This window comes from Mchenga conophoros, linkage group LG5 (assembly GCF_057382185.1).
Source record: "Mchenga conophoros isolate Kocher_MC1m ecotype Shallow Benthic linkage group LG5, M_conophoros_male_GT1.1, whole genome shotgun sequence".
In the NCBI taxonomy this organism is placed as follows: domain Eukaryota; kingdom Metazoa; phylum Chordata; class Actinopteri; order Cichliformes; family Cichlidae; genus Mchenga; species Mchenga conophoros.
In genome coordinates this window covers 20,966,099-20,987,665 of record NC_140530.1, presented here as the reverse complement: position 1 = coordinate 20,987,665, position 21,567 = coordinate 20,966,099, and the positions used below count along the sequence as shown (strand labels likewise).

The 21,567-nt window shown below is 38.9% G+C and overlaps 1 protein-coding gene across 4 annotated transcripts; it reads right to left on the bottom strand.

Annotated features, from left to right (window-relative positions):
• Positions 1-11,953: 11,953 nt before the first annotated feature.
• LOC146574458 (uncharacterized) lies at positions 11,954-21,022 on the bottom strand. Of its 4 annotated transcripts, none has more exons than XM_085274116.1 (16): positions 20,688-21,022; positions 20,394-20,438; positions 19,911-20,207; positions 18,992-19,306; positions 18,786-18,845; positions 18,013-18,072; positions 17,850-17,912; positions 17,407-17,493; positions 16,979-17,041; positions 16,724-16,825; positions 15,441-15,459; positions 14,936-14,955; positions 14,745-14,785; positions 14,567-14,633; positions 13,512-13,552; positions 11,954-13,430 (listed from the first exon to the last, which is right to left on the bottom strand). In XM_085274116.1, the coding sequence occupies exons 1-16, from the start codon at positions 20,719-20,721 to the stop codon at positions 13,338-13,340; spliced, it is 1,407 nt and encodes a 468-aa protein (XP_085130242.1). In that variant the 5' UTR covers positions 20,722-21,022; the 3' UTR covers positions 11,954-13,337. The 4 variants fall into 4 exon arrangements, 3 of the variants coding, with proteins under 3 accessions (XP_085130242.1, XP_085130240.1, XP_085130241.1); XR_014892466.1 differs by having other exon boundaries at positions 13,407-13,430; positions 15,441-15,455; XM_085274114.1 differs by having other exon boundaries at positions 14,567-14,785.
• Positions 21,023-21,567: the final 545 nt, after the last annotated feature.

The window sequence follows — 21,567 nt, the reverse complement described above, 5'->3', positions numbered from 1 at the left end:
TTTGCTGTATCTTACTGTGGAAATGACTTTATTACCACATCATCTGTACATCTTATTTAAAATGACCCATCCATCAAAAATCATACTAAAATATCTTATATCCACCTGACCAACATGTATTATTTATAACATGTTTTCCTTTACTGATAAAACTTCACACTCATTAAAGACTGACAGCTGCTGTGTATTTTGTTTTGTTTTGTTTTACATGTAAAACAGTTACTGTTGCTTATCTCTTATTATTATCAGTAAAAAAGTAAAGTATTTCTGTTATGGCTGTAAGAGCCAACATCTCTCAGTGAAGGCTGATATTTCTTATTTATCAAGTTATTAATGGTTTTACTCTGGAAAATTAAAGCAGTGCTTTTCTGTAAATCTTATTCAGCATTTTTATTTCAGAAATCACAAAATACTCTATAAAAGTGAGGATGAAAAACAGTAGTTTTGTATTTATTTACAAACAGATTTAATGATGAATCCTCTCCAGATCTATCAGAATTAAAATGGCCACATGGTCCTTTATATACTGATTGCAAGGATGTGTCCTTGTTGTGCAGTTCAACTAATGCTGACTTTATTTTTCTAATCATGGATATGCTTAAATCGAAGTGAACACACTGGGAGCTCAATTAACTTAATATGTTAACATGCCGAGAATATATAAAAAATCTGGTTAAAACATACAGTATTACAATATTAATAACGAAAATATTATGCATTTTAAAATGATTGAATTGTTTTTACTTACCTGATGTTTTCTTTTGTGAGGTATTGTTTGATTCAGGCTTTTGAAGTTTTGGAACTTCTGAAGTGAAACAGAAACATTAAAAACTTTTTTCATGTTTTTGCATTTTTCATGCACTCATAACAAAATCACACATTATCATCTCTACTCATGCCATGCTCTTAGGTCACAGTAATTGTAGGGCTCAGATTAACAGACTTTTCTATTTCTGATTAATTATACATACCACATCAGTGATTTAGTTACCTGATGGTGGGGTTACAGGAGTGGTATTATTGGAAGCACTGGGATTGCTGTGGGGCACTACAGGGAAGAAAGTATTTTTATAAAATCGAAAGAAAACATTCGTAATGTTCTGTATGATACTTAGATGTATAGCCTGTCCTACCTGTGGTCATGGTACATGGTGAGTTCACTTTGGTTCTTGGTGATTCTTTCTCCAAAATATCTAGAATTTAAAAAAAATGGGTTTGTGTATATAATGTGAATGTGTCTATATTTTGATGGGTGATTTTGTTGGTTGGTTTTCTTGTGTTTGCCTGCGGAGCATTGGGAGTCATCTGCCGGGTATTTAAGGAGCAGCGTGACAGCTCTCGGGTGTCGGATTGTTGTCTCGGCCTTAAGTGGTAAATCATCAACTGGTTTCTATGTACTACTTTGATTTGCACGACATTCACGGATCGTCGTCTCTTCGGCTTCCTGCCGGTTTGCGACCCTCACTGCCCAGCCATTCTCAGTCTGGAGTTATCCTGGCTAACTCTCCATGCTACCTCCCTGCTCACCTGCGCTGCCTGGGGTCCACGTTGTCCCCACTTCAATGTCCAGCCTTAAGTACCTCGCCCAAGCCTCTAGTAAATGTGTGGCAAGTAAGCTCTCTAACTTATTCCTTGTGCAGTCTCTCGTAACTCCTTTGCTCCGTTTCTACAGGTCGCTTAACTGCGTTTTCTCCTTTTCCCCTCCGGACAGTTTGAGTTCTCTGTTCAGACAGAACTGTCATGTTTGTTAAACTGAACTACAAACATTAATCGAAATCCTGAAATTCAGGATCTTTTTCAGAGCCAGAGGAAACACTAAGTGACTGCAGAGATGAGGTTTTCATAAAACACCTATAAAACATGAAATTAACAAAAAGAAAAGAAAAGATGGAATAATTATACAGCGACTAAGGCACACTTTGTAAAGTTATGTCAACTTCAACATTCAGTAGCAGTTTATTTAATTAATGTTTTATTAATTTCAAAAGTAGTATCATATACACTAAAACAGGTTATGCTATGTTTCTCTTTGACTTACGTGTCAAGCTGTATTGATCACTGCGAGGTGACAAAGAGTTGGGTTCATTTTCCAAAGTGTAATCACAGCTGGCATCCTTTTGTTGAACACAATGTAAATGCCTCAAAAAATCAGCAACTGGGACATAAAACTGGCAGAACCTCCGTTTGGTTTTTGTCTTGCTATTCTTCCAGACAGCTACTGTCAGGACTGAACGACTTGCTTCTCCAAAGTACAAATTACATCTTGTGTCATCTTTCACAGATCCAGGCAGAGAGCATGTGATGAGAACATGGTCCCCATCAAAAGGCTGAACACTTATCTCTGGTTTCTGACCTGCATGAAGATCAATGTATCGTCAGTATCAGTCACATACTCGTCATGTTTCAACAGTGCAATAATAAAACAGTGTTGACATTCACAGAAGTCCTACTGTAACACTGAGTCATCATGTTTTATAATTTACATTAACATACATGTGTAATGTTAGAGTTTAATCTAAACTGAAATGAGAAACTGTCTGTCACTTCGTACGCTGACAAAGATTGTGTTACTGTGTGAAGAGGGAGAATTCACATCTGCATACTGCACAGTGTAAAAACATCTCACTTTGCCCTCAGAGGGTGACCTCTGATGTGACACTAACAGCATTTCAGTTCCTGTCTGTGTCTGTAAACGTGAGAAACCTTTGATAGTTTCTTGCTCCCCAGTATAAAATAACCTAAACATATTGAAGCAGATGATGGTGGCTGACAGTGACTGAGTCTGTCTCTGAGATCACTGTTGCATTGATCCAAGACACGCTAAACAATAAGACGAAATGCACCTAGAACATAATTGACTTGTACAGAGTGAGAGGCACCCTGAACTAAAATAGCTACCCCAGCATTCTGCAATACCCTCTGGTATGCATCTAGTTGGTCGGGGGTTCAAACTACAGCAAGATAATGGCCCAATACACAAATCCAAGCTATGCCAGAACCACCTCAGGAAAAAAGAACAAGATGGTGAGCTTGAAAACATGGAGGGGCCAGCACAGTCTCCAGACTTAAACCCCATTGAGCTGGTTTCAGTTGAACCAGACAGAAGAGTGAAAGCAAAGCAACCTACAACCTGTTATCAAGCTGGAGGGTAACAGCTGTCTCTGAAAACGAGCACTTTTGCAAGTACTATCCCCCTGCTGAACGAGCTGAACACTTTCTTTGCTCGCTTTGAAGTCCGAAACAGCACCACTGCACAGAAGACCCCACCCCCTCCTGGTGACCAGGTGATGACTCTGTCCCCGGACAGCGTGAGGAGATCCCTCAGCAGGATCAATGCACGTAAAGCTCCGGGTCCTGACAACATTCCTGGTCGTGTACTGAGAGACTGTGCAGTGGAACTCACTGATGTCTTCACAGACATCTTCAACATATCACTCATCCAGGCTGTCGTCCCCACATGTTTTAAAGCCACCACAATCATTCCGGTCCCAAAAAAGTCATCTCCCTCCTGCTTTAATGACTACCGTCCTGTTGCACTTACTCCCATCCTGATGAAGTGCTTCGAACGACTAGTCATGCAGCACATCAAGACTGTCCTGCCCCCCTCCCTGGACCCCTTCCAGTTTGCGTATCGGCCCAATCGCTCAACCGATGATGCCATCTCCACTGCACTCCACTCAGCACTCACACACCTGGACAAAAAAGATTCATATGTTCGAATGCTGTTCATAGACTTCAGTTCAGCATTCAACACTATAATCCCCCAACAGCTCACTCAAAAACTGGTCCAGCTGGGGCTCAACACCTCACTGTGCAACTGGCTGTTGGATTTCCTCACCGGAAGACCTCAAGCAGTACGGGTCGGCAGTAATACATCCAGCACCATCATTTTAAACACGGGGGCCCCGCAGGGATGTGTGCTGAGCCCCCTCCTCTTCACTCTGCTGACCCATGACTGCACTCCATCACACAGCTCCAACCTCTTCATCAAGTTTGCGGACGACACAACGGTGGTGGGTCTCATTAGCAACAGGGATGAGACCGACTACAGAAGTGAGGTGAGACGCCTGGCCACGTGGTGTGCTGACAACAATCTCTCTCTGAATGTGGAGAAGACGAAGGAGATTGTTGTGGACTTCAGGAGAATGCACACCCAACATGCTCCTCTGACCATTGACGGAGCGTCTGTGGAGAGAGTGAGCAGCACCAAGTTCTTGGGTGTGCACATCACAGAGGATCTCTCCTGGACGTACAACACCACAGCACTGGCCAAGAAATCACAGCAGCGTCTCTTCTTTCTCCGCAAACTAAGAAGAGCAGGAGCTCCAGCCCCCATCATGCACACTTTCTACAGAGGCACCATCGAGAGCATCCTGTCGAGCTGCATCACTGTGTGGTTTGGAGCCTGCAATGCGTCCTGCCATAGAACCCTCCAACGCATAGTGAGAGCTGCAGAGAGGATCATTGGTGTCTCTCTCCCCTCCCTCCAGGACATTTACAGCACCCGTCTCACTAAAAAAGCCCTTTGCATAGCGGCTGATCCCACGCACCCAATGCAAAGCTTCTTCAAGCTGCTGCCGTCAGGGAGGAGACTGCGGAGTCTCCAGGCCAGGACCAGCAGACTGAAGGACAGCTTCATCCATCAGGCTGTCAGGAAGCTAAACTCCCTCCCGATTCTGCCCCCCTCTCCCCTCTTCTCCACCACGGTCTCACTGAACTCTGTCACACACACACACACACTCACTCTCTGACGCACTCACTGGCCTGCTCCAGTCACTTTGTGGAGCATTGGACTGCTTAAGCATTGGACCTCATAAGCCTTTGTTGTTACACTATCTCTTACCGTACACTACTAAATCCCCATTTGCACTATTTGCCTATTTTGCACCACTATGCCTTCTTACTTGAATATTGTATATTGTATATTGCATAGCTTTTTTTTGTTATACGTAAAATTGTATTGTATTTATTTAAATTTATTTAAATTTTTACTTTTTAATTATTTTATTTGCATTTTTCTAATCACTAGGGTTTGAGAGTAACGCAATTTCTATTCTGTGTATGTCCTGTACATGTGGCAGAATTGACAAATAAAGTTGACTTGACTTGACTTGACTTGATATGTGATGTCTTGATAAATCAAGCAAATATCTGAAGTCTACACAGCTGCATTCTCGCTGAAAATAACTTAAAACTTTATTTTGTGACCCAGAAAGAGTAATATTTAAAAGTTTTTAGCTGTGCTTCATCACTATTGCCGCGCTTGAGTTTTGGACGAAATGCATTCTGGGATATATGGCTGTCCCAAATACACACACTTGCATTGGTCCAAGACACGCTAAACAACAAGAGGTAAAGAGGCGTTTTATCAAAAATATAATTGTTAAATATGACAGTGAGAAATTATGATTTCAGTAAGGAGCAACTCATTAGAAGAAAAACATGTTAAATGCTAAAAGAACAGCTTGAAATTAAAATTGTAAATTGTGGACTGACCTTGTCCTTGAATCTCAGGTGAGGAAACTGTCAGAAAAAAAATGACAAGGTAAATACACTCAACAAAAATATAAACGCAACACCTTTGTTACTGCTCCCATTCCCCATGGGATGGACGTAGAGACCTAAAATTCATTCCAGATACACAATATAACCATCCCTCCCAAACAGTGGTCACAAATCAGTCCAAATGTGTGGTAGTGGGCACATCTGCCATATTGAGATAATCCATCCCACCTCACAGGTGTGCCACATCAGGATGCTGATCTGACATCATGAGTAGTGCACAGGTGTACCTCAGACTGCCCACAACAAAAGGCCACCCTGGAATGTGCAGTTTTGTCTCACAGCAAAATGCCACAGATGCCACAAGCAATGAGGGAGCGTGCAATTGGCATGCTGACAGCAGGAATGTCAACCAGATCTGTCGCCCGTGCATTGAATGTTCATTTCTCAACCATAAGCCGTCTCCACAGGCGTTTCAGAGAATATGGCAGCACATCCAACCGGCCTCACAACCGCAGACCTCGTGTAACCACACCAGCCCAGGACCTCCACATCCAGCAGGTTCACCTCCAAGATCGTCTGAGACCAGCCACCCAGACAGCTGCTGGAACAATTGGTTTGCACAACCAAACAATTTCTGCACAAACTGTCAGAAACCGTCTCAGGGACGCCCGTCGTCCTCATCGGGGTCTTGACCTGACTCCAGCTCGTCGCCGTAACAGACTTGTGTGGGCAAATGCTCACATCCGATGGCGTCTGGCACGTTGGAGAGGTGTGCGCTTCACGGATGAATCATGGTTCACAGATGGCAGCTGAGAATGTCCCAGTTCTTGCATGGCCAGCATACTCACCGGACATGTCACCCATTGAGCATGTTCGGGATGTGCTTGACCGGCGTATACGACAGCGTGTACCAGTTCCCACGAATATCCAACAACCTCGCACAGCCATTGAAGTGGAGTGGACCAACATTCCACAGGCCACAATTGACAATCTGATAGACTCCATGCGACGATGTGTTGCACTGCATGAGGCAAATGGTGGTCACACCAGATACTGACCGGTTCTGGGTCCCCAGACCCCCAATAGCGCAAAAAACTGCACATTCCAGGGTGGCCTTTTGTTGTGGGCAGTCTGAGGTACACCTGTGCACTACTCATGATGTCAGATCAGCATCCTGATGTGGCACACCTGTGAGGTGGGATGGATTATCTCAATATGGCAGATGTGCCCACTACCACACATTTGGACTGATTTGTGACCACTGTTTGGGAGGGATGGTTATATTGTGTATCTGGAATGAATTTTAGGTCTCTACGTCCATCCCATGGGGAATGGGAGCAGTAACAAAGGTGTTGCGTTTATATTTTTGTTGAGTGTATATATATTAATAAGTAAAAAAAAATATCAGTAAAATGTAGACACATTTCTTATTTTATCAGAGTCCAGATAGAAGTCAAGCTCAATTTAATTTAGCACAAGGAAATTTGTTTTGGACTCCATACTGAATTTTCTCAATACAAATAAAATACAAATAAACAAAACAAACACACACTGCACAAACACTCAACACAAAACCAGCCATCAAAAATTATTGCTACATAAAATGCAAAAACTTTCAGGATGTTTAACTTACACACGAAGATGACAAATAACAGGAGTCCAGACATGATGAAGCTGAAAACTACAACTGTCCAGAAGTCTGACTGATACACTCGATCAATCATTTTGCAGAACTTAAACAGAGTAAAACCACAGGAAGTAACAGTGCTGAAACTCCCACATAAAGACCACAAGCTACACAGTGAACAGGCTTTTGAAAGTGCCAATATGTTAGCCTGAGCTAAAACCACAGGAAATAAAGAAAAGGAGAGCATGTTTTACACCATTTCTGTTGCTGTGGCTGTCTGTGGGTGAAAACATGCACAAACACAAGCTTAGTATAATTATGTTGTTTTTTAATTCTGCATTCATTTCCACAACAGCTTTCAAGGTTCATAGTCTCTGTGCTGCTACTTTTTTGTCTTTTGGATTTTTTCTTTGTTTGTTTTTATGCACTAAATAGCCATTACATTAGGTACAACTATTCAACCGCTTGTTAATGCAAATATCTAATTAACTAATCAAATGAAGCAACTCAGTTCATTTAGGCATGTAGACGTGATCAAGACGACCTGCATAAGTTCAGCTTGAGCATCACAATGATGAAGAAAGGTGATTTGAGTGACTGAAAATAATTCAGCTGAATTTTATTTATATCGTGCCACACTTATGTCTTCATGTTCAATCTCCTCCCTGCTTTATTTTTGAGCGCCTGCAAGTAAGAGAGCCACAGCTTAAAATTATGATTTGGTGCAATATGAATTAAACCAATCTAAATTTTATTCTGTTCTTGTATAAATATGACATGATGTACTTCCTCATCTACTGTAGGCCAATTATCGCATGTCTCCCCTCACTCTCCCAAAATTTCTGTCATTTCATTGTTACTATCTAATTGTGGCAAAAAGCCAAAAAAGAATCTAGTATAGATTCTTGTAGAATCTGATACTGTGCCAATTCAAGTACGCATCAAACTGAGAACGTGAAAAATTCCCAGATGTGGTCTCACTCTTCCACTTTTATCAAGCATGCATCATTGGTGACTTGTGTGTATTTGGGACAGCCATATATCCCAGAATGCATTTCGTCCAAAACTCAAGCGCGGCAATGCTAAAAACTTTTAAATATTACTCTTTCTGGGTCACAAAATAAAGTTTTAAGTTATTTTCAGCGAGAATGCAGCTGTGTAGACTTCAGATATTTGCTTGATTTATCAAGACATCACATATTTGCAAAAGTGCTCGTTTTCAGAGACAGCTGTTACCCTCCAGCTTGATAACAGGTTGTAGGTTGCTTTGCTTTCACTCTTCTGTCTGGTTCAACTGAAACCAGCTCAATGGGGTTTAAGTCTGGAGACTGTGCTGGCCCCTCCATGTTTTCAAGCTCACCATCTTGTTCTTTTTTCCTGAGGTGGTTCTGGCATAGCTTGGATTTGTGTATTGGGCCATTATCTTGCTGTAGTTTGAACCCCCGACCAACTAGATGCATACCAGAGGGTATTGCAGAATGCTGGGGTAGCTATTTTAGTTCAGGGTGCCTCTCACTCTGTACAAGTCACTGACCCTGGATCCAGCAACACAGCCCCAGATTATCACACTTCCTCCTCCATGTTTGATAGTTGATGTCACACACTGGAACCACCCTTTCGCCTTTTCAAAGGCGCACAAAGATCCTGCGTGATAAACCCAAGATTTCATATTTCATCAGTCCAAAATACCTTCTTCCAGTCTTCAGTATCCAATGCCAGTGTTTCATGCCCAGGCAAGCCTTTTTGTCTTATTCTCACATCTGAGCAATGGCTTTCTTGCTGCAACTCTAATCCTTCTCTTCAGAGTTGAAAGTGAGATCTTCTTACTACGATCACTATTAAGCTGTGCTTAAAGCTGTTTTCCTGTGAGCCCCGTATCACGTAAGCTGTTAACTCTCAGAAACTTGATTCAGTTGTGCCTTTTGGGTCTTCCAGACCTCTTCCAATCAGAGTTTGCCCCATTTTCTGAGTGCCCTTCGATGGTGAAAGACACAGCTTTCAAGGATTAATCAACCTCCATTGCTACAGAACAGCTTTAAATTGTTAACCCAAACTCAAGTTTTCTGAAATTCAATCATAGAACTAGATGTTACAATTCCTGATATTGCATTGCTTCTAACGGAGAAAGTCTCAAGGGATGGCTACTATGAGGAAAGGCAGCCCAGAAGCTTTATCAGTGGGACACATCATCAGTTGTGTCCCTCAACTTTGCAGGGTATTTTGTCCTTTTATCACAAATTATTCTACCAATTTTTATTTTTAAATTTCTTTTTAAATTCCTTAGTTAGTTATTAGCAGTAAGTCAGTAAAACATTTTTGCTCTGGTTGTAAGAGCTAACATTGCCAGCATCTATCAGTGAAGAAGTGCTCGAATACTTACACACACGCACACACACACACATAAAAAGTTTGTATAATTATGTTCTAGGTGCATTTCGTCATTCATTTCCACAATAGCAGTAGTCCACAGTAGTAGATAGTTTTTTGTTCTTTTGGATTTTTTGTTTGTTGCGCTGAATAGACGTTACACTGTTAAACCACTTGCAAATGCAAATATCTGCCAATCAAACTTAGTTACTCAATAATCAAGACAATTTGTAGAAGTTCAACTCCTGGAAAAGGCCAGGACCAGAAACTGCTGGCCTACCGCTCCTCAGCGTACAGTGTACTCTACTGCCTGTGTCACGGCTGCGGCAGGAGGCAGGAGGGAAACACAGCTGGGAGAAATCAGAGCTGACGAGACAAGGTAAGCAAAACAGAATACACTAACATGAGACACAGACTTTCTATGTTAAACAGGAACTATAACACAGAGACGTGGACTTGACACTGAGACTGAGAGACATGACTGACCAGGGAGGCAAAGAGAACCACCCCAGGAGGATCTGGTGATGGCCACCCCTGGAGGCCATCAACAGATCCTCCTGTCTCTGGTAAACCAGGCCCTTCACAGGTGACACTTTGCACCCCACCCAGCACATGTTTGACCCGCTGCCCTCTGGTCAGCGCCTCGGGTCTATCAGGTCCCACACCTCCAGACTCACAAATAGCTTCTTAAACTGTCTGTCAACAACCATATCCCCCCACACCCCACCCTGCTCACCTTACCTCGCCAATTTGAGCCAATTTGGTCTGAGTAACCTTCATCACTCAGGCCACTTACACATGGACCTTACACAGACCAAGTCTTTTCTTTGCACCATCTCCAAGCACTTTGCAACTATTTTGTTCTCCAATATGTGCCTTTGTCTTATTTTTGTATACATTCCTCTTGATTTTATATATTTCTCCTGTTTGCTATTCATCCCTACTGTCTACTATTTACAATTTATTCCGACACAGTTGGTGTGGAGCACCTACTGTTTCGTTTTACATGTACAATGACAATAAAGGGCTATTCTATTTTATTCTATTCTATAATGGGGAAGAAAGGTGATTTGAGGGACTACTCAAAACACTCATTTCATTTTAATTTTGAATATAAATTTAAAACTAAAACAACTAAAATTGATAGTCGGTACTTTGTATGGCCTCCAGTTGCTTGTATGCATGCCTGACAACATCAGGGCATACTGCGAATGAGAAGATGGATAGTGTCCGGTTGAATCTTCAAGATCTCGACAGGGCACTGTTGGACCGTCTGATGGTGGACTGAAACATCGATGGGCTGAAACATAATGTCCCAGAGGTGTTCTGTTGGATTTAGCTGAGGGGAGTGTGGGTGCCAGTCAGTCGTATCAAATCTTTCATACTCCAAGAAATGCCTGCATACTCTAATGACATAAGGCCAGGCGTGTAGACTTCAAATCATCTACATTGTTTGTTTTAATAAATTTTCATCACTAGATGGCGGTGTTTAGCAAAAATGTGTAATTGTAGCTACGCCTGCAGAAAGCATTTAGAATGAGATCATAGTGTTGTAGTGGTTAGATCTATTTTGTAAGAAGGTTCAAACCACAGTTGGAGCCTTTCTGAAGAATTTGTTTGTTCAAACACATAAGCCACAGGTGTGAACATGAGTGGAAATAAACTCTATTCTCTTTCTCTCTCATTGTTTTTGCATTGTTTTTGGAGAGCAGTTGAGGTTAGCGTCATAAGGAGTGGATGGAGCAACTTTGATGTATTAAGAAAAAAACTTCCTGTGACTGCCCCGTTTGTCTGATAGAAAATGTTGTCAAACATTTGCATTAATAATTAATGTTAGCTTAGATTTTTGGAGTCTAGACGAGATTTTACCATTTTCATCATCGCCATCTTTAAAAGCAATGTCTCCAGTACTGGAGTTTACTGGTAGTTTCCAGTTTTTATTGTTTCCAACCATGTTTTCTACCTAAGAGTTGGTGCTGGTTATGATCATTTCCACCATTAGATTCATAAGATTTATGTGTCATTCTGTTACATCTGGGTTTCATCAGCATTTCATCTTCTTCTCCTGTTTGCGCATGAAAGACTCCACCCACTAACTACTCCATCTCATGGCTCAAAGTGGTGTTACACAAGATTGCAGGTTGGACCTTTTTGCAGAAAGTTTAAACAGTCCAGTGTCTGACTTTCACAGCACTGCATGTTTGCATACCTGTGATCCTTTCTCGTGATTCTGAACTGTAGGTTTGAGATAAACAGTAAAAATTGTTTAAAATTTTAAAAAAAATTGAATATCTATAATAATTTGGCTAATCTCACTGATTTCTAAAAAGAAACACTTTTCCTTTATTTTATTTTTTCTACCACCAAAAAAAGTTGTTTTTTTGTTGTTTTTTTAAATTCCAGAAAAACAACATAAAAAATGCACAGTTCAGGATGCAATGACTTAGGACATAACTGTGTCTCTTTTACTATATGTAGAGAGAAAGGAAATTGATTTCTGCAATTTGTAATCAAAACACATTGTTTGCATAATCAAAATAAACACATCACGTGACCCCCTATCTGATTTTTACTGCACCACAAACTGCAACATTTAAAAAAAAAAAGAAAACAAAATGAACAACACTATATGCTTGAACGTAAATGCTCCCCAGAGAGTGAAAACTCTAAAACACTCTGGAGTTGAAACTGTAATGCCCAGAAAGAGTAAAATCCAAAATGATATTTAATAAATTCAATAACTGACCAAATGCAGACACATTAAAACTATTAAATTTATTATATTGTCGATTACAAGTGAAAGTCCAGATGAAGGTGCATTGCATTTGTCACACCGAGGAAATAAGTTTTGGACAATTTTTTTAGTAAATTAATAAACAAAATAGAGCAACAACATAGACAGTGATAAAAATTTCTTCAGGAGGTTTGGCTGCCACATGAAGATGACAACAGTAGCTGTACATGATGAATATGCAGTACTGAATACTATAACAGTAGTATTCAGTACTGCATACACTTTTCAAAACCCATTCACACTAAAAACCACGGGAAACAACAGCACTGACACATTAAGGCCACAAAGATGCACAAAGAACAGCTTTGCATAAATATCTATACATGTTGGACTGAGATAAAAGAACCACAGGGAGGATGAAATAAAGATAAAATGAGCATGTTTGTACATTACTTTGACTTTGTCTGGGTAAAAGGCCTCACTATCTGCAAACACACACACACACACACACACACAACTTTGTAAAATTATATTTTTCTTTAATTCGGCATTCATTTCCACAATACCCTGATTGTATGTCAGCCAAACATTATATCTCCACATGATTCTGTTAAATGTTCATAGTCTCTGTTCTTGTTTACACTTTTCATCATATTAAAGTTTATTAATTCTGGCTTTTTTGTTTTTCAGTGTATTTCTGTATACAGTTAAAGACACTTTATTAGGTGCAGCTATTAGGTACTATTACTGCTGTTTAACTGATTTTTCAAGCAAACACCTAATCAACTAATCAAATTGCAGAAACTTAGTGCATTTAGGCTTTTTTATATAATCAACATGACCCACTAAAGTTCAAAATGGGAATCAGAATGGAGAAGAAAGGGGATTTGAGTGACTTCAAACAGGATGGCATGGTTGTTGTTGGCAGACATGCCTTTCTGAGTAGTGCTCAAACTGTTGATCTGTACTCTCCACAGAAGAGAAAATATCTAATAGGCTTCAGCTTTCTTTGGTAAAATGCCTTGTTGATGCCAGAGGTCAGAGGAGAATGGCCAGACTGCTTCAAGTTTACAGGAAGGCAACAGCATCTCAGGTTTAAATGTTTCAGTGTGCCTGCAGCATGCTGTACGTCATATCGTGTGGGACTGGTGTAGCTCGTTCCTCAGAGATGGTGGCGTATGCATGATAAACATCAGACTGGAGAAAACAGACAGTCCTTTAAGTCTGCAGCATCTGTTAAGCTCAGAAAAGATATTCTGCACCTCAGGTGTCACTTACCTCATCGTGTTTAAACTCTTCTCTGTTCAATTTCTCTGCACCTGCAAGTAAGAGAATCACATCCTAAAATTACTTTCAGTCAGGCAGATACAGATGCATTCACTGCATGTGATTCCCCTCTCACTAAAGTCAAAAGTAAATCTTGGGAAAAAACAAAAACTTAAAAACATTGTCTTGTAGCTTTATATCATGAATTTGTCATTTTATTCTTAGAAATGTGTACATCTAAGAGTCTTCAGCGCTCAGATACGTTCAAATTAAATGAATAATATGGAAAAGGTTTATTTTATGATTTTTACTGTTGTTGGGCTTTTTTCATATGATTACAAAAAGGAAACGACCTGTGTTGGTGTTATGCTAAAGGGTGAACATTTGCAGGCAACGTGTTGTCTCTGTCACTTTGACAGTGAATCATCAAAAATATAGAGGGTCACTGTTTTATCTGTAACATTCATTCCTTATATCTGGCTGTTCTATGAGTCATATATTGGTGTTTTTGTGTATGTAATCCAGATTGTGTATACATATTCTTGCATGATTGTTCTTCATAGATAAATATTAAATTTAAGTTTATAAACCTAAACTTTTAAGTGAAAAACTTAATATAAAGTTTTTCACTTAATTTTAAAACACATATTTCATTAACTATACATAACCAATGTAATTTACAGCCTTTATATAAAGCCCCCTACAGATAGGTGTTGAGGTTTCTACCCCCTGCTAAACTATCATACTGTCATTATATTAATGCTGCTATCCTGTATATATCGTACTTACTATTGTTTGAGTACTTACGATTGTTTTATTGTACTTTTTATACTTTTTTTTATTTTACATTTATATTTATTATTGAATCTTGCACCAAGGGAGCGGCACTCCAATTTCGTTGTACTCTGTACAATGACAATAAAGGCTGTTCTATTCTATTCTATTCTATTTTATCACCACTGGTACACGTTCACACAGCTAGGCTATGATTACACCATGATTTTTTTTTCTCTATATTGTACTAATTTAGATAGGTTTAAAGTTTGAGAAAAAAAACTGTTGCTCACCAGTAGTACATCTGACACCAGCCACTGAAGTGATCACACTGTAGGCTCCATCATTATTTACAGGTGACTTTATCCAACAGAGAAAATCCATAGATAACACATTACAAATGAATGCACCTTTACCATTTGTAATTAAATTATTGAATATTAAAGTTATGCGAATATGGATTTGCATTACCATTCCTCCATGGTCAATATTTGCCATGCATACAAAGTCATCTGCAGCAGAGGTAAATAAAAAAAATCTCAGAGAATAAAAATACATATAAATGCAATACTGTCTACTCTATTATTGATGGATGTTACAGTGCAATGTAAGGCATGCAATGTATGAATGCAGGGATACTGGCAGCTAAATAAATAAAATACCTGTGTTTTTGGCTTTAAACCTACAAGTAAAATAAATAAAGGGAAGCAAAGGTTAGATTAAATTACAATGAAAATAAAAAGCAGGCTTATTGTGGGTTTGGTCGGTCAGTTTAAAAATTATAGGACAGTAAAAATTGTTAGAACCCATGTGAGACACATGATGGCTTTTACTTTGAAAAGACTTTCTATGATGGCATTGTCCACCCTACAGTGTTTCTGGCTGCGTTGTGTAAATGGGATTAGACAGATGTATAACTCATGAGTAATGATAATTAGATGGTTTCAATGTGAGTCGGAGCAAATTAGTAACTGTTTCCCTCATTATATTTTAATTTCAAAAGAAGGAATAATTCTGTATTTTGCTATTTTCTTTTATTTCATTGCTTTAACTCTGTCTCTGTTATTGCTTCTGCATTTTGTAAAATAATGTCCAGGAATGAATGGGGAGATGTGATCAACATTTATTAAGGGAAAGCTCAAGTTTGCTGAAAACTAGATTTCTTACCTGTTTGGAGAATATCTGTCTGAGAAAAACAGAAATAAAGAAGTCAGAGTCAGAATGCTGTATAGGCTGAGTGGCATCAGATCAGTTTTACAGTCAGTGGCTCATTTATAGTATAGTTCAACAAACATACACAAACCTACAAACTTTCATTCAACGAGACCTCCTGAAAGTATAAAAGCAATACAAGTAGAGTTTGTAGGGTGGTGTGACAGCTCCAAACTTGAACTGAACATGGCAAAACCAAAGAGATGGTGGTGACCTTCTCCAGTAGGCAGAGGGATCTGGTTGCTTCAGTCACCACCACCATCCTTGGGAAGCCAGTGGAGGTAGTTGAGGAATACAAATACCTGGGAACCATCTTTGACAACCTCCTGAAATTCTCCGCCAACACAGAGGAGATTCTCAGGAGGTGCCACCAACGGCTACACCTCCTTAGGAAACTCAACTCCTTTGGAGTCAGCACACCCATCATGATAGCTTTTCACTATGCCTTCCTAGAGAGCATCATGACCTTCTTCATCACCTGCTGGTTCCACTCCCTCAGCCTTCAGAACAAGAACAGACTGCAGCACACTGCATCAGTGTGCTCTAAAATCATTGGCCTGCCTGTCAGAACTCTGGCACAGGTTTTCAGCCAACAGGCCCTTAGACAGGCAGCCAAAATCATCAATGACCCCTCCCACATTCTTCACCCCGCATTTCAATGGCTGCCCTCTGGGCAATGCCTCCGCTGCATTTCCTGCAGGACTGAGAGGAGGAGAGCCACCTTTGTCCCCAAAGCCACCCTGCTTTTTAACTCCAGCCAATAAGAACATTTCCCACACCAGAAACATAAACTACTCTACACTCTATTATACTGCCGACACTTTATTCACTTTTAGTAACTTACAGTTATTTATTCACCTTTCAGTCACTTTAATTTTAAAACTGTGTATATACTGTATATTCTGTGTATTTATTATCTCACTCTTATTGCCTGTTTATGCCCTGTCCTTATCTTTAACGTCATGCTGCTCTGTTGTATCTTAATTGCCCCTTTGGGATAAATAAAGTCTTTCTGATTCTGATTCTGATACAAGAAATCTAAAAGTACAATTATTTCCTAAATCCTTAACACTACTTAACATATTATTGCATGAAAAAATTATTTATTACTGACTGATGGCAAGAAGAGTAACCAGTTTTAATGCAATCAATTTAAAACTGTAAATGTTATACTCTAACATTAATATCCATCGGCACATTGACAAATACTTTCACATATCAATTGACATAAATCTCACCATTTCTTCTTTTAGCTCTAAGAATCATCAGCACCAGTAAAATGACGCCCACAGTTACTCCGAAACCAACGACAGCTAACACAACAGTCAGTGTCCACGTTCCTGTTTGAGATCACAAACACATCTCATTTTTAACTCGAAAGTTGGACAGTTCTATGTCTCTGTGCTAAGGTTCACACTAAATATATGGTTTAGATTAACATGTTACTTTCTGATTAAATAATGCCACAAATAAAACATCAGTAATTTAGTAACCTGATGGTGAGTTCCCAGAAGTGGTAAAAGTGGAAGTACTGGTTGTGCTGGGATTTGATTCTCCTGCAGAAATACAAAAAAAAATGTTAAAGACATTTTAAAGAATAGATGTGTGCTGATGTTGTGTAATTCAAAGGGGAGACAGTTGTATGGACAAAAATTGTGATGAATTTAATGCGCAGTTTTAATTAGCACTGTGAGCTCTGAGTGAGTCTTAAACCGCTATATAAGAATATATAAGAATCAAGTTTTGAAAATACACTATGTGAAATATTTTACTCCTGTGAGGGTTGGTTTTATGACGTATCAGTGTTTGTTTTATTTACAGGTTTTTCAAATGTTTGATCTACTGAAATAAAACAGAAATATTACAAAAACTTTTACAACAACATAGATTTGCATTTTCAATGTACTCATAACAGTCTCACCTGTGTTACTCCCTCCTGATGTCATGTCCTCAGCTTTTGTGGTTGCAGAGGCCATACTAGTTGCATGATTTAGATTAGTAGTAGTTACTAATTTAAAACACATAAATACAAAATAATTAACGCAATGTCAAATATATCACAATTTTTTAAGTATATATTTGCTACTGCATTTCTTTTCTGTATCACTAATAAAGATTTAACAACAGTAAAGAAAACAACAAAACAAAAATGTTGTTAAACAAGGTTCAGACTCAGAATATTTGGATTATTGGACCTTTTTTTCCAGACTCAGCATATTTAGTATCCGATATAATATATCGCACCAAAATTCCACAACTTAGCTTTAATGCGAGAAGATTTGCATTAAAACGGAAAAAAACTGCATACAATGTATAAGCCATAGTTTGTGTTTAACTAATGAGACATATCAGTAATTTAGTTACCTGATGGTGAAGTCACAGAAGCGGTAGAAGTGAAAGCAGTTGATGTGGTGGGACTCAATTCTGCTGCAAAATGCATAAAAAATTGTCTAAGATAATTTAAAAAAAAAAATCATGTGTGATGATGTTCTGGATTTATTTTACAAGTATTGTATCTAATACCTACCCACGGTTAGAGTAGATGATGGTTTTGCTTCGGTCATTGTTGAGTCTCTTTCCATAATGCCTACAGTAAAAGGATTTTTTGCTTTTATGCATCACTTCAAAAGGAGTCATTTCAAAAATAAATTTTTAAAAACTAATTAATTGAAATCACTCTCTCAAGCTTCTGACATGCACCTATGAACTCTTCCTGGAAGTCACATCATGCCCACTTGCACTTGATTTATGGTGCAAAACTTTGTGAATGTCAAGAAGACAAACTCTTCCTCCAAATAAACACGGTTGTTGTGTTCATGAGTCATAGTGAGAGACTAAGCTTTATCATTCATGCTAAGCATCAGAATTGTAGCTTTAGCATAATGTATGTAAGCATGTTAACCTGAAAATTGAATTAAAGCTTATTTTTGGTCAAGTACACACAACTGCTTGTGCGTCTGAGCCAACAGAAATAAAACAGACATAAAACTTTTACAGCAATGTATCTTTGCTTTATTGATACAGTAACAGTCTGTCAGCTGATGCTAGATTTTCAACTCTTTTGAGAGCAGGTGTCAGACTAATTGTCGCCCTTGTAATTTGTGGTTAAATAATACCACACAAAACACATCAGTAATTTAGCTCCTGATGGTGAGTTCACAGAAACGGTGGAAGTAGAAGAACTGGATGTGTTGATTCTTGATGCTGCTGCATAAATGTACACAAAGAGTTCAAAACCGTTGAAAGAAGTGACGCGTGATGATGATCTGGGTTGATATTTATGTGTATTGTACATATTACCTGCGGTTGTGGAAAATGATGATTTCATGACAGTCACTAGTGATTCTTTTCCCACAATATCTACAGGGAAAAGAAAAACAAAAAAAATGTGTTTTTTTGTTCGTTTTTTATTATTTTTGGAATCACTGCAGCAGACATCTTGTAAAACTAAAAAACTGAATCAAACTCATAACACATAAAAATAAGTCAGTTTTTCTCTGACTTACGTGTCAAGCTGTATCGATCACTGCGAGGTGACAAAGACTTGGGTTCATTTTCCAAAGTGTAATCACAGCTGGCATCTTTTTGTTGAACATAATGTAAATGCCTCAAAAAATCAGGAACTGCGACATAAAACTGGCAGAACCTCTGTTTGGTTTTTCTGCTGCTTTCCTTGGAGACAGCTAGATTTCGGACTGGACGACTTGCTTCTCCAAAGTACAGATTACATCTTGTGTCATCTTTCACAGATCCAGGCAGAGAGCAAGTGATGAGAACATATTCTCCATCAAAATGCTGAACACTCATCTTTGGTTTCTGACCTACATGAAGATCAGTGGAGTATCGTTAGATATCAGTCACATATTCTGCATGTTTTACCAGTACAAAAACAAGGACAGCAGTGATAATCACAACTGTCCTACTATAACACTCAGTCATCATATTTTACAACTGACAACAACAGCATTCACAACATTTTTCGATCCCCTGAAATTTCTTTTAACACCACATGGAGGCTGAAATGTATTTTACATGTATTTGACGAATCAGTAAAATTTGACATTCAGCCTTCTCAGATGATGCGTGAGAAACACATGCTGAACTGGTTAAATATCAGCTGGACCATCACGTCATGTCTGTTAATATGAACAGACAGAAAAGTGTAACTGAAATCCATCATAATTTTATCATAACAGGTTTTTATATGAAATACAAACAGTGATTCTGTATCAGGTTTTTGTATCTGCAAATTTAGCTCAGTGTAGTAGGCTAGATGTTTATAACCAGAGACCTGCAAAGTAATAACTGACAACAACTGTAATTAACTTTAACATACTCTCCTAAACATGAAGCACTGTCCACCAGATTCCTGCTAAAGGTAATTGTATGATAAATGATCTAATAACAGGAAGAAGAGTCTCTTACTTTGTATGGTGATGGAGGATGTGTCACTGTGCGGTGAAGGAGAATTCACAGCTCCATATTTCACTGTGTAAAAGCATCTGACTTTGACCTCAGCAGGTGATCTCTGATATGACATAAACAGCAGTTCAGTTCCTGTCAGTGTCTGTAGACACGAGTTGCCTTTGTTACTTTGTTGCTCCCCAGTATAAAAATAACAGTGATGAACTGAGGCAGATGCTGGTGCCTGACAGTGTAATGTGACTGAGTCAGTCTCTGAGATCACTGATGTGCTCACTGTCAGAGTTGGTGGAAGAAGAGCTGAAAGATTAGAGGGAAATACATGTATCAAATATCTAAAAGGTTATTATGGCAACACTCTGAATGAGAGAGATTTGTTGTAAACAAACAGTGTGTGAAAACTTTGTTTGGTTATTTGCAGACTGTATCAGTTCATATGATGCTAAAAGAACAGTTTGAAATTAAAACTGTAAATTGCATACTGACCTTGGACTTGATACTCATGAGAGGAAACTGTCAGAAATAACATGTCTAACAAGGGAAATACATGCATGTGTTAATAACTGGATATGAACACATATGTAACATTTAAACAATTAAACTGTTAAAGTTTGAGTTAGTTCTTGCTCAGAGTCTGTATAAATGCAGATTTAATCCAACAAGAACAATAGTTTCTCAATAAACTAACCTGCATAGAATCACCAGCCATGAAAAATGTAGGTAATTTGCAAAGATGACCCTGAGTTCATTTATGGTGAAATCTACAGAGAATTAACTTACTCATGAGGATGGCAAACAGCAGGTGTCCAGCCATGATGAAGCTGAATACTGCAACAGCCAAATTAAACAGACTGATTGTTATTTTGCAGCACTTGTTCAAACTAAAAATACAGGAAGCAACAGCACTGAACAACAGCCAAAGACCACAACGATGCAGCTTTCGAAAGTACCCGTACGTGTTTTACTGAGAAACAAAGAACCACAGCAGAGGGGTGAAAAGAAGCTAATGAGAAGAGCACATTTGAGCATCATTTACTTTGAATTTGTGTGGGTTAAAGGCCTCACTATCTGCACACATGCATCACTTGCATTTATTTTCTTTTTTTTTTCTTTTTTTTTTTCTTTTTTTTTCTTTTTTTTGTGTCCCGTTTGGATCTTTAGCCATCAGAATTGTTGTCTTAAGGCCAAGAAAGATGCCAAGCGGATTTATTTTACCAAGTGGATCATCATGGCCTTGCCATATTGGTCCATTTGATTGACCTTTATTATAATTATGAATTTATTTTATTTTCAGTTGCTACAAACGGGATAGACATGACTGGGGGATAGGACAGGGAGAAAGAATGAAAGAAAGAGAGGGAGAGAAAGAAGACCAAAGGGGAGAAGAGACGATGAGAAGGGGGGGAAGAAAGAGAAGAAAAAAAAGAAAAAAAAAAAAAACACCTGGGTCACCTGTATGGAGAAAAAAAAACAGAAGAGAAAGCAAACAACAAAGAGCAACATAATAAAAAAAAAGAACGGCACCATCACAATAAACTAGCTAGCAGTAGATATCAGTAGATACTAAATAATAAACGATATTGTGCAGCACGCAAGATAGACAGCGCACAATGTGCTTTGAGGCAGCAGCCAAGAAAGCTGTAGTCCGCGTCTGTGAATA

What these genes read in the sequence shown, in the direction of transcription:
- LOC146574458 (XM_085274114.1), bottom strand. Translation starts at nt 20,721, where the DNA reads ATGGCTGGACACCTGCTGTTTGCCATCCTCATGA. An exon ending in GCTGTTTGCCATCCTCATGA is followed by an intron (nt 20,439 to 20,687) that starts GTAAGTTAATTC and finishes TTCCCTTGTTAG; the next exon opens with ACATGTTATTTCTGACAGTT. An exon ending in ATCATTTTCCACAACCGCAG is followed by an intron (nt 18,073 to 18,785) that starts GTAATATGTACA and finishes CTTTTACTGTAG; the next exon opens with GCATTATGGAAAGAGACTCA.